Source organism: Cyprinodon tularosa, unplaced genomic scaffold (genome assembly GCF_016077235.1).
Source record: "Cyprinodon tularosa strain WSP-4 unplaced genomic scaffold, ASM1607723v1 ctg9, whole genome shotgun sequence".
In the NCBI taxonomy this organism is placed as follows: domain Eukaryota; kingdom Metazoa; phylum Chordata; class Actinopteri; order Cyprinodontiformes; family Cyprinodontidae; genus Cyprinodon; species Cyprinodon tularosa.
Window position 1 is genome coordinate 1 of NW_024039673.1, and position 13,157 is coordinate 13,157.

The 13,157-nt window shown below is 36.4% G+C and overlaps 2 protein-coding genes across 2 annotated transcripts; one reads left to right on the forward strand and one right to left on the reverse strand.

Moving 5' to 3' along the window:
* Nucleotides 1-1,323: 1,323 nt before the first annotated feature.
* Nucleotides 1,324-8,504, reverse strand: LOC119775821 (phosphatidylinositol 3,4,5-trisphosphate 3-phosphatase TPTE2-like; the record flags this gene model as incomplete). The annotated part of the gene is made up of 8 exons (XM_038273906.1): nucleotides 8,144-8,504; nucleotides 7,877-7,980; nucleotides 4,521-4,601; nucleotides 4,388-4,435; nucleotides 4,136-4,297; nucleotides 2,004-2,123; nucleotides 1,505-1,604; nucleotides 1,324-1,387 (listed from the first exon to the last, which is right to left on the reverse strand). Coding segments are annotated over exons 2-8 (619 nt in total), but the record flags the coding sequence as incomplete, so codon positions are not given.
* Nucleotides 8,505-9,908: 1,404 nt separating this feature from the next.
* fgl1b (fibrinogen like 1B) lies at nucleotides 9,909-13,136 on the forward strand. Its single transcript, XM_038274028.1, has 9 exons — nucleotides 9,909-9,997; nucleotides 10,089-10,184; nucleotides 10,313-10,565; nucleotides 11,093-11,252; nucleotides 11,362-11,459; nucleotides 12,278-12,366; nucleotides 12,449-12,574; nucleotides 12,661-12,725; nucleotides 12,818-13,136. Exons 1-9 carry the CDS (start codon nucleotides 9,995-9,997, stop codon nucleotides 12,996-12,998), a joined length of 1,071 nt encoding a protein of 356 aa, XP_038129956.1. The 5' UTR covers nucleotides 9,909-9,994; the 3' UTR covers nucleotides 12,999-13,136.
* Nucleotides 13,137-13,157: the final 21 nt, after the last annotated feature.

Consider the following 13,157-nt stretch of genomic DNA (forward strand, 5'->3'; position numbering starts at 1 on the left):
CCCATTTTTGGACTACAACTGGGGTGACTTTCATATTTCTACAATATTTCGTCTAGGCGTGGTGACGATGTAAAAAAGTATATAATTGTCAAAATCCTGATTTTGGGGTTCGGACAGATTTGTTACCCCCGAACAAACCTTTTTCCTAGCTAAACGATAAAAGATATCGACACACTTCCTTCAATGTGAGTGCTAGGAAGGTCTGAGGAACAACTTCCACAAGGCTCGTGTTGCTACGTCGAACGGTTCCCGAATGGGAGCGATACGAAAAAGTCTGTTTTTTTGAATTTTCAGTTCGGATTTTCAGAGAGCTCTCATTGGATTTCTATTGGAGAAGTTTGGACTTCTTCGTGGTCTGGGCCAAACTGTCGGAAAACCGTAAATGTCACACGAATGAGGGTTACATTTCCTGAATCCTGACAAAAATCCCTACGTTTTGATGTAAAATTTATCTAGATAGGGTAAAAAATGAGCGAGTGAGTTGAAGCTGTTCGGCATGAGTGAAATGTTTGAAAACGCTAGAGTGGCACACTCTAGCAGCTGAACATTCCGTCCATAGACTTCCATTATAAATTTGAAAATCTGTAAAAATTGTTTAAAAGTTTGAAGCTTCACTGAAGCAAAACTGTAAAAGTTAGCTGAAAGCCGAGTTAAACAGTAATAGCAAAAAGATACGGAAACATTTTAAAAGTTGAATGGTGTTTCTAGCTGAAAGTATGCTGAAGTAGTTAAAGCTCAAAGTAGTTGAAGATTTGCTGAAATTTTGTGGAAATTTTCTGATTTTACATTCATTCCTATGGGAGAAAAAAAGGCATAAAAAGTTAAATATTTTAAAAAGTATAAAAGTTTAAAAAGTAAAAAGATATAGCAGAATTGTACTAATTAAGTTGAATAGTTTAAAAGTTGAATGGTTGAAATAGCACAAAGTATGAAGGACTAGTTAAATGACAAAAAACGGAGCAACCAGAATAAGAATAATAATAAATAAAGAGAAACAGGATCTCAATAGTGTGAATGCCTACAGCATTCACACAATAAATAAAGAGAAACAGGATCTCAATAGTGTGAATGCCTACAGCATTCACACAATAAATAAAGAGAAACAGGATCTCAATAGTGTGAATGCCTACAGCATTCACACAATAAAGAAAAACAGAAAAACAATAAGTGGGAATGCTTAAGCGTTCCCACTTGATAAGAAATTAATCTTTGAGATGTCCTAACTTTTCACACTACTGAACATTATGTAGAATAAAACATGCCAACTTTAATATTGATTTATTTCTAAATAAAATAGAATAAAAATAAAAAAAATACCCTCACCTGTTACATAAGTTAGATCAAGATCGAATCCATCCCTCTGATAACGCCTCTTGTTCTCAGATATCTGGGGAAAAAAAACAAAAAAACATTTCTTATAGCCAAACCTAACAATAGGAGGAAACAGAGTGTGTAAATATGTCTGCCATTCATTTCTTCTCTGGCTTACAGAAAATGAACATACCATCCTCCTAGTGACCTTCTCCAGCTCTTTTTTCTGAGATGCCAGCCTGAAAATCCTCACAAAGATGATTATTCGCAAGAAGCGCAGAAATGTCACGGCCCTGTCAAAGAAAGATGAACACATTAGTATGGTAGAAGCCATTTTCTGACACTCACAAAGCTTATTTGTCTATACCAAAATTCATATTCAAGCCAATTCAAAATCATTTTAGAAGGGAAAAAAATATTAATATTATTATTACTACAAAATAAAATACATAAAAATGACAATATGCCAATTTAAAACAAGATCTTAAACATGATGAAAATTACAAACATAAAAAGCTATAACCTTTATGGGTATGGTGCAGCAAAAATGTGTCCTGATTTAAAAGCAAATGACATTTCATATTGCCGTCACGTTCAAGATTGTACAGATCATCTGCCATATCTGTGGTGGACCACAGCTAAAGATCAGATGACAACAGTAACATCAACAGCTGAGAGGCCAGAGCACCCACCTGGGAATCAGGCTGGCCCCTGACAGGTCACTGAAGGTGTAGATCATTGTGACGATCAGCGTGATTACGACAACACAGGCATCTACAATGTTCAGCTTGGAGCTGAAGTACACTTTAAAGCTAAAACAGAGAGCCAACAGTGAGTAATGCATTCCCAAATGCTCATTTAAAAAAGGAACAGATCACAAGCTGTTCCTGTACAGTACTGGTGGTTGTTAATAAAATTAATTGGATGCATTAAGTGACTCTGAACTGATATTCCAAAGAATCAGCCCAACGCATGGTACACATTTCCTGTAGAGCTTCCTCTTCACCACTTCCTGCTCAACAGCTAATCTCACAGTTCTGCTGACACAGGAGCTTGGGAATGTTTGCAACGCTTTTCAGTATTTTTTCTGCTTCTTCATTCATAGGAAGGGACTTGAGGGGCAACAGTTAAGTTAAATAATTTATGTAGGATCAGAAACTGCTCTATTGCCAAGCGGTGCCTAACACATGCAAGGAATTTGTTTTGGTGATAAGGTTTCTGTTTCTACTCATAAGGACTATCTGCCATTTGTTTTAGTTACTGGATTTATGCCCAACGTTGACATTTAACCCAACCATTACCAGTATATTCCTGTCCTTAAACTAAAGTTAAGGTAACGTATGTTTATTGGTATAGCACAATTTAGTAAAAAGACAATTCAAAGTGCTCTACATTAATTAAACATTAAAATAGAAGGAAAAAAATGGGATATAAAAAAGATAAAAACAATAAAAAAACAGGTATATCAAATATAACAGTTGGACCACGACCTTAAACTAATTATACCTCAGTTAAGCCTTAACTTTAACAGGCAGTTAAATGGGTTTTAACTTTGAAATAAAAGAAATAAGGCTTCCAGCACTTTTAGTCTTCTGGGAGTTTGTTCCAGATCAGTGGAGCAAAGGAACTAAATGCTACTTCTCCACATTTGGTTCTAGTTCTGGGTGGACAGAGTAGTTTGGAACTAGAATACCTGAGTGGTCTGGAGGGTTTATACACTGACAACAAATCTGTCATGTATTGAGGTGCTGAACCATTAAGTGGTTAATAGACTAAGACTATAGAATGAATTTAAAATCTTTCGTCTGAGATACAGGGAGCAGGTGAAATGACTTCAAAACCGAGCTGATGTGCTCTACTTTCATAGTCCTAGTGAGAACATGGGCAGCAGCTTTTTGCATCAGCTGCAGCTGTCTGGTGACCTTTAGGCAAACCAATGAAGACACTTTTGCAGTAATCAATTCAACTAAGGATAAATGCATGAATGAGCTTTTCTAGGTAATATTGGACAGTCATTTACTCCTGGAAATGTTCTTCAGGTGATAAAAGGCTGATTTAATAACTGCCTTTATGTGCCTCTGAAGGCTCAGGTCTGAGTCCATCTGGACAGCGAGATTTCAGCCTTAATCAGTGGTTTCTAACTGTAGTAGTTGATTATTCCAATGTTAAATCCCACAGACCTCTAAACCAATCTCTCAAATGGGATTAGAACCTGATTTACATCTTCATAAAACTTGTTGGTCCTCAGATAGTCGATAAATATACCAAAAAACGTATAAACAAGTACACATCCCCCACGCACATACACTCTGTTGTGTCACACTATCATTGTGGGGGCTGGCCATTGACTTCTACTACTACTGTATTAATTTCTATGGCGTAACCGACATCCCTATCCTAGCTATTATCAACACACACCTAAGTCCCAGTTGTTGGTCCTGACACTTAACAAGTACCCAGCATGAAAAAGGCTACATGGATAAACAAAGACAACACAATAACATTGTAGACATAAATAAGTAGACATAAATAAATCCAGGAATATACAATTTAGAAAAAAAACAAAACAAATGCAAGTAGTATGGGAAGGTTGAGAATACAAATGAATAATGCAACTTTTGCAGAAGAAAGACATTATAGGAGTCATTAAAAATAAATAACAGTATGAATTAAATTAAATACCATTTACATGTATTGACATATTCCGTTTCAGTTTATAGGGACAAAGAATATGCAAGTTATAATAATTTATATGTGCAGGAAGTCTTGCAATCAATATTACTGGGAATAAAACAAAGTCTAATACAAAGTAATCTCTGCTCACCTTTCCACATAAACCCGTAGGAGAACATCAGCCAGAAAGAAGAAGGAGATGGTGAGAGACACTGCTTCTAAAGCGTCTCCGACCTCTCTGTTCTTGTTTGGCAGTGAGAAGTCCACAATCACCAGCACAAAGTCTACAATTATCAGCACCATCCCAAATACACTAAAGGTATTTAGAAAAAAAATATCCAAATTATTTCAATAAAAACAGGAAAGCATGAAAACATTGATTACAATTTAACCCCAACCTCACCGAAAGCCAAAGGACATAACAAATGGAGCGACTTTTTTCCGAATGTTGCTGTAAAATGAGGAAATAAAAGCATCAGGGTGGTTATTAACATGATTCTGTTCAAATCGGACAGAAATGCTGAAAATGCACTCACTGGTACATAGTGTCTGGTAGCGGGCTCTCCTCCTTTCCATCATCAATTTCCACTTTTGCATCTTCCATCTTTGTGATGTTTCTGATTTTAAAAAAAATAATTAAGATAAACACATAACACAATAACAGAACTAATTTTAGACTGATGGGTGCATTTCAAGGATTTTTTTCCAAACCAAAGATTTAGTAATTAAATTCAAAAATGAATTACTAGGGATGCATCAATATAAAAAAATGACCCTATATTGATATGAGATATTATAGAAAAAAAGAAAACCAATATATATTTATCTTTTCTATTCTTTTGAAACTGAAAAATTAAAATTTTCACACCACTGTTTATCACATGTTTATCTGCCTTAAACAACCCAAAACTCTAGACTACATCACTCCCCGCAAACAATGGCCACGCCCCCTTCAGGATAACGAAAATATGGGAATTTAATGTGATTATTAACACTTTCCATCTGATATAAATATATATCCATATAGTGATGTGATAAAAACCAACAAACATCTGCTGTTATAGATATTAATGGTGATATATTATGCATCATCTTTATTACGCACCATAAATGGATACAATGCTGTATCTATTCAGGGTGCTGTTTTTTTAAGTTTTGTGACAAAAATTTGGGTTGAAGAAAAAAAAAAAAGAATACACAAAAACAATAGTTAACTGTAACAGGAAATCCTCAAGATATTAAGGTTACTTTAGAATGAGCTACGTTCTACCTCCAGAAACGTATCTGGGTAAGGAGGAAAAAAGGGCAGGACACTTTTCAATTGGTCCAAAGTCCTATTTTCAAATTCATTTCAGAGCAGAGGCGTAGCCAGAATATTTAAATAAGGGTGGCCAGGCAATAACCAATGTACACTGAGGGGGGGCCGAAAGTGGATAGGCACCAGAATATAAGGGTCAATCTGCACTGTTCTAACAGGAAAATTAACAAGCAAAACACCCATATTTTCTAAATAACGACCAACTATACTTTCCTACAGCCATTGCTAACAAATAGACGCATATATTTAAACATCTATGATGTCTAAATTAAAGGTGTAGTGGCCAAAATTCTTTCCCGTTTGAGTTTGGGGGTGGACATCTTATTCATTGTCATTACTTATCTTCTTTTATCAAAAATCGTTCAGCATGAAATGAATATCTACATGTACTAATATCTAAATTCAATGGATTAGTTATTATTAAAGAAATTATTTTTTTCAGATTTCACTAAAGACTCAGAAGACTTGCAGAAACATAATTTTCTCTTTACCCCATGTGATAAAATCTAGTTCTGAAAAGCGCATGATTTCTGTATTTATCATCTTGGTATATTGATGTTCATATTTAGCCAAAGTGTTTTTGTTGTCAAGTAACTCTTAACATACACTATATTGCCAAAAGTATTTGCTCACCTGCCTTGACTCACATATGAGCTTAAGTGACATCCCGTTCCTAATCCATAGGGTTCAATATGACGTCGGTCCACCCTTTGCAGCTAGAACAGCTTCAACTCTTCTGGGAAGGCTGTCCACAAGGTTTAGGAGTGTGTTTATGGGAATTTTTGACCATTCTTCCAGAAGCGCATTTGTGAGGTCGCACACTGATGTTGGACGAGAAGGCCTGGCTCTCAGTCTCCGCTCTAATTCATCCCAAAGGTGTTCTATCGGGTTGAGGTCAGGACTCTGTGCAGGCCAGTCAAGTTCATCCACACCAGACTCTGTCATCCATGTCTTTATGGACCTTGCTTTGTGCACTGGTGCACAGTCATGTTGGAAGAGGAAGGGGCCAGCTCCAAACTGTTCCCACAAAGTTGGGAGCATGGAATTGTCCAAAATGTCTTGGTATGCTGAAGCATTCAGAGTTCCTTTCACTGGAACTAAGGGGCCAAGCCCAGCTCCTGAAAAACAACCTCACACCATAATCCCCCCTCCACCAAACTTTACACTTGGCACAATGCAGTCAGACAAGTACCGTTCTCCTGGCAACCGCCAAACCCAGACCCGTCCATCAGATTGCCAGATGGAGAAGCGCGATTCGTCACTCCAGAGAACGCGTCTCCACTGCTCTAGAGTCCAGTGGCGGCGTGCTTTACACCACCGCATCCGACGCTTTGCATTGCACTTGGTGATGTATGGCTTGGATGCAGCTGCTCGACCATGGAAACCCATTCCATGAAGCTCTCTGCGCACTGTTCTTGAGCTAATCTGAAGGCCACATGAAGTTTGGAGGTCTGTAGTGATTGACTCTGCAGAAAGTTGGCGACCTCTTCGCACTATGCGCGTCAGCATCCGCTGACCCCGCTCCGTCAGTTTACGTGGCCTACCACTTCGTGGCTGAGTTGCTGTCGTTCCCAAACACTTCCATTTTCTTATAATACAGCTGACAGTTGACTGTGGAATATTTAGGAGCGAGGAAATTTCACGACTGGATTTGTTGCACAGGTGGCATCCTATCACAGTTCCACGCTGGAATTCACTGAGCTCCTGAGAGCGACCCATTCTTTCACAAATGTTTGTAAAAACAGTCTGCATGCCTAGGTGCTTGAATTTATACACCTGTGGCCATGGAAGTGATTGGAACACCTGATTCCAATAATTTGGATGGGTGAGCAAATACTTTTGGCAATATAGTGTATGTAAAATGTAAATGTTAAATAAGTTAGAATATTCCTTTTGAGAGTATTACTGCTGCCACTGTCTGTATTAGAGGGGGGGAAATGGTAGGGGTGGCCACAAGGGTGGCCAATGATTTGCTGAGGCTCTGTCCCTGTTTCAGAGTACCTCACACATCCCTTTGCTGATTTCATTTTCCAGCAGGGATCAGTACCCCCAATCCTGCTTTCATCACCATGCTGTCACTGTGCTGGAAAGTATGGAAGAGGAATAGGGCCAGTGACAAAATTAAAAAAAGGTTTGGTTTTCAAATTTTATTTCAGTTTAATATGGAAAAAAATTCAGAATTCCGAGGAAAACAAGTCAGAAATCTGAGGAAAACAAGTCAGAAATCTGTCAGAATTCTGAGATTAAAGTCAAAATTCTGAGATTAAAGTCAGAATTCTGAGATTAAAGTCAGAATTCTGAGATTAAAGTCAGAATTCTGTCAGATTTTTTTCAGTTTTTTTTTAGTGGCCCTAATGCTCTTCCGTAGGAAAGGCCAGCTAATTCTCTAAACCTAAACCATGAAGGGAGTGGATGAAGTAAGTGTCAGGAGGAAGATTAATCCCAGTAACCTGGGTTTCTGTTTAGGACAGACTGGCCACCTCCCTGCAGCTCTGCATTAAATCACACATTCCTGTCAAATGAGTTTCAATCACATGCACCAATAAAAGCTTAACATAAAATCGCTCTTCTCACCCATTTACTTCCGAATCTGGTCCCGGATTAAAGTAGACGGACATGATGAGTTTGTGTTCCTGGACTCTTCCCAAAACCCTTTAATGCAGAATGTAAAGCGCTCTCTGTAACATATGTGCAAAAAAATATATCTTTCCTTTCCTACATGTGACATATTTGCGTTGCATATTCATTTACTTACTGATAAAGAGTATTTAGTGCAGAAATGTGAACATTTAAAGCCCCAAGTCACACATGTTAACCCTTAACAGATAAACACACTCTTACCGTTAGAAGTGGCATCCGTGAAATTATTCGACAGCTCGTCTTGTGACTTCTTGTGAGCAGAAAGAAAGAAAGTTCGAAGGTTAACCGGGTAGATTTTTTTTTTTTTTTTGTATCATCCACTATTCTTCATCTTTTTCTGCAAGCGTTGCACTTTCTCGCATTTCCTGAACTTCACTGACGAAAAAGCTCAGCCCCCTTTTCTGCTGTTACTCATCTTTCCCTCTCTGCTTACTTTTTTTCTTTTTTTGGTTAAAGTCTGACTGAACTTGACCATAAACCTGCCCTATGAAGCTTTTTACACCCTGTGAAGCTTCAGAAACTGGGCCAACAAGCAGAGCGCAGCTTCTTCCCTCTTCTCCACACATCTGGTTGCAATTAAGCGCATTCCCCACCGTCCCGTTTTTTCTTTTTTTTCATGCGCATATTTTCGGCTTTCCTTCTCTTCTTTTTGCGAAAACACAAAAGCACTGATTGAAGCTATAAATTGACAAACATTTGCCATATTTCTCTGTAAATGTTTTTGATATGACCTACTACTGACTCACAAAAACTAATTTATCCGCGTTTGAAACGTGCTGATAAGTACGAAAGAGGATTAGGGCCACTGAAGAAATTAAAAAAGTTAACAGATTTTTTATTTTCATTTATTTTTATTTTGTATAATATGAGAAAAAAACCTCAGAATTCTGACTTTAATCTCAGAATTCAAACTTTTTTTCTCAAAATTCTGACTTTAATCTCAGAATTCTGACTTTTTTCTCAGAATTCTCACTTGAATCTCAGAGTTCTAACTTTTTTATCATAGTTCTGACTTCAATCTCAGAATTCTGATTTTTTTCTCAGAATTGCTGACTTTAATCTCAGAATTCTAACCTTTTTCTCATAATTCTGACTTTAATCTCAGAATTCTGACTTTTTTTCTCATAATTCTCATTTTAATCTTAGAATTCTGACTTTAATCTCAGAATTCTGACTTTTTTCTCAGGATTCTGACTTTAATCTCAGAATTCTAACTTTTTCTCAGAATTCTGACTTTAATCTCAGAATTCTGATTGTAATCTAAGAATTCTGACTGAATTCCGACAGCTAACAAACATGTTAGCATCAAGCCGTTGCCATGTCTGTTTTAGAGACTTAACTAGCTTGTTTCAATCACATTCCCCCAAACTGCTGTAGTTTGGGGGAATGAATAACATTACCGGGGACCCCTTGGGCATGTAAAAAGTCACCTAATCCCATCATTTTCCACCAAAGTGTCACTGGCCCTCCCAAACCACTCACATCTTTGTCAGTGAAGCTGACTGCTCGCACATCTCTTCCTTAATCTACATTAAGATCCGCAACTCTGAGATTAAAGTCGGAAAAACAAAGCACTTTTTAAATCCTTAATCCAATAACCAAATAATTTTTGAGTAAATTGTTTCCTCAACCTTTTGATATTTACACATTTAAAATAAAAAAAAACTAAGATCAACATAGGTAATGTGAGTTTAGAAACTCCCATTGGGTAATACCCCAGTTTTGTTTTGAATTCTGTTTTGAAATATAAAAATCTTGATTGTATTTGTGATTGCAGCTTCATGGGAACAGTAGGTGAGGAATAAACTCTTCCAAATACTTTTTGTTCAATAGGGCAGAGTCAGTTCTTGGATCAGGTGTGATTTATAACCACGGCCACATCTTTGAGCTTCAAAATAAAAAAATAAATAAAAAACTTTCAAGGAATGTTCAGCTCTGAATCACCTAATGTGGAACATGCAGAACTAGCCCCATCTATAAATCGTTCAGACATATTATTAGAGGAGGGAGAACGTCAGTACGGAGAAAACAAAGAGGAAGCTTTATGAAATAATGGTAGGTTGGATGAGGTTTTATTTCATTAAGATGGTGTTAATACTATTTTTATTATGAACCTTGTGGATAATGTGTAATGAATGTATTTCAGACTAATTTTGCTGGAAGTGTGTTTCTGTTGAATGCCATGGCAGTGTTGCTGCTGCATCTGGTCTACCCAGCTACAGCAGTTCCTGGGCAGCTTTATGTAAGTTAATCGCAGCACCTGCTGAGAAGGATATGCAGGTCTGTTTTTGAATCAACACTGGATTATGCTGATGTATGCACTTCATTTTTTTTTCTTAAATTTTCTAACTTTGAATTTCTAATTCATAGGCAACTACTCCATGCGGACCAGAGGTTGCAGCTCTTAAGAACAGCATAAAGAAACTGGAGAATAAACTCTTGCTCACAACCTGGCAGGTGGAGCATCTGCAAACTCATAGATACTTTAGATCACCTCAGCTTGCAGGATCCGACAGTAAACAACAGACTGACCAAGCCCCTGATCTGAACCACAACAGCAGCTCTGAAAACACAACAATGAAATCAATTCCACCTGCAGGAAATCTCATCGTCTATGATAAAGGTAAGTAATAAAATAGATATTTAATAATGAATTTAATTTTCACAAAAAAATACTACTGCATACAAGGGGATTCAATGAAAATAGATTCAATTTTAATTTTTGCTTTAAGTCAATTGTTTATTTAACTTTTGCTCCTTATTTATGATTGTCATTCTTATAGCTAGTATAAAGAAGTATTAAATATTATAACATTAAGTTGTTATTATAAAAAATACCATGCTTACTATTATCACTTTTTTGTTAACATATATATCAAAGGCACAAACAAATTTCCCCACAGCATACAAACACATATAACCGAATAACATTTTGCTTTTTATTGTAATCTGATTTTGGTATCTATGGATTTTATTTACCTGCATCTCTTCTCTTTCCTTCACTATTAGAAAATACAAAAAATATCTTTTTTTTATAATTATATTCTCAAACAAACATTGTAGCTGTTTTATATATTTAATATACTTATGCAATTACAACTTGAAGGCCTTTACAATGTACAAGGATCTTCACAATGTTGTTTTCCACAGACTGCTCCCAACTGTTTGATAGACTTAGATCACCCAGTGGCTTTTACCGCATCAGACCCAAATTACACCAGGACCCTTTTTTGGTCTATTGTGATATGGAGGATGGAGGAGGGTGGACAGTGTTTCAGAGGCGTCGGCATGGAAAAGTTGACTTTAACAGGTACTGCACTTTGCCAGATGAATTTTTTCTGAAGAAAAAAAGGAAGTAAAATTTGCTGAATTCATGCAGCAGATCAATCTATTATGAAATATATGTTTAATCCTCATAGAGACTGGGTGGACTACAGAGACGGATTTGGAGACTTTAAACTATGGAATGATGAGTTTTGGTTGGGGAATGAGCAAATGAACATTCTATTGTCCGAAGGTTAGAAAAAATGACCATTATCTACATTTATCTACATGCAGTCACTCTTTAATAATTGTACACACCTTTTAAAATACAAGGATTTTTGGATGTAGCAAAATCCTAAATATGGAAAACACACTTTCATATAACATACTAAAAAAAAAAAGAACAGCTGCAACACAAACTATCTAATAAAGCATTTTTTTAGATTAAAAGACAGCATTTGACTTATTTTGTAGGTAATCTTAGCCACTATATCTAGACTATTTTAAACATTTTATATTAAAAAAACTCTTTAAATGTCAAATTTATCATAGTGAAATACAAAAATCTAAATTAAAGTATTCACTCTAATAATCCAAAAGGTATTCTATAAGGCTGAGGGAGGAACTGCATAAGACAGTCAAGTTTCTCAACACCGAACTTCATACAAATGCAGCCTTTTTGATTGGAACATCAAAATTCCTAGATTTGATGTGATTTAATTACTTAAATCACATCTTTAGATATGATTTAATTCAATTAAATCATATCTAAAGAGACGCTAAATTATATAGATTGTTAATATAAATACCAAAAAAAACAGATATAGCTAAATCAGTCCTAATCCCGACCACTAGAGGGCAGCAAAGTTTTCAGATTAATTTATTCATTGTATCCTTCTTTCTTAGCATATTTATATCAGTTTAATTATTAACAATATCTGCATATTAATGTTTTAAAACATTTTGAAAAGATTGAATTATTCACACCACATGGCTTGACATTCTACAGATTTGAGAGTATTTTCTATAAATGTCTAAAAATATATACGTTTTTATTTGGTCTCGCTGCAGGTAAGAATCTGGTGAAGATTGATCTCATGGACTGGGAAGGAAAGAAAAGTTATGCATTTTATGAAAACTTCAGGATCACAGATGAAGCTGTAATAACAATATACATATATATGTATTTATGCAACTATAATTTTTTGTTGTGAAATACAAATTTTCCAATTTTCCCTCCAGGATAAGTATCGCCTCCAGTATGGGCAATACAGTGGGAAAGCTGGTGATGCTCTTACTGGTGGTGGGGGGATGGTGGAGCAGTGGTCTTCCTGCCTTAGTGGCATGCAGTTCAGCACTAGAGATCAGGTCAGCCACGCATGTCCCCCTTTTTCAGGCTTCAAATGGCTACTTATTGCACTTTTTAAGGAAAATCTGTTCATTGTTGTTTTCAGGATAATGATCGCTTCCTTCAGGGGAGCTGTGCCAAAGAGAATCAGGCTGGTTGGTGGTTTAACAGGTATTTTTATTTATTTTTTTCTTTGTTCACTGTTTGAACATTGTTAATCATCCCTTCCACTGTATCATCTACAAACTACCTTCTATCTGCAGATGTCATGCAGCCAACCTCAATGGCAAATTCTATCGAAGGGGGAAGTACAAGGCTGAATATGACAATGGTGTGGTGTGGGGGACCTGGAAAGGCCTTTGGTATTCCCTTAGACACACCACCATGAAGGTTCGTCCTCTGGTGTTTTTGGACACTGCAGGAAGTGGAGAAGGGGACATTTAAAAAATGTGGGCTTTGTATTAATTTAATAGCAAAGAAAACAGGATGTTTTGATTCCTCATATTTCAAAGGATCAACATTTTATTGAGTTTTTTTATACAGTAAACATTTCAGCATATTAGGAATGTATAAATATCTGATATTTAAACAAAAGTATTTAGT

Coding starts and splice junctions, on each gene's coding strand:
- fgl1b (XM_038274028.1), top strand. Junction 11,253..11,361: donor GGAAAAGTTGACTTTAACAG/GTACTGCACTTT, acceptor TAATCCTCATAG/AGACTGGGTGGACTACAGAG. Junction 12,367..12,448: donor TCAGGATCACAGATGAAGCT/GTAATAACAATA, acceptor TTTTCCCTCCAG/GATAAGTATCGCCTCCAGTA.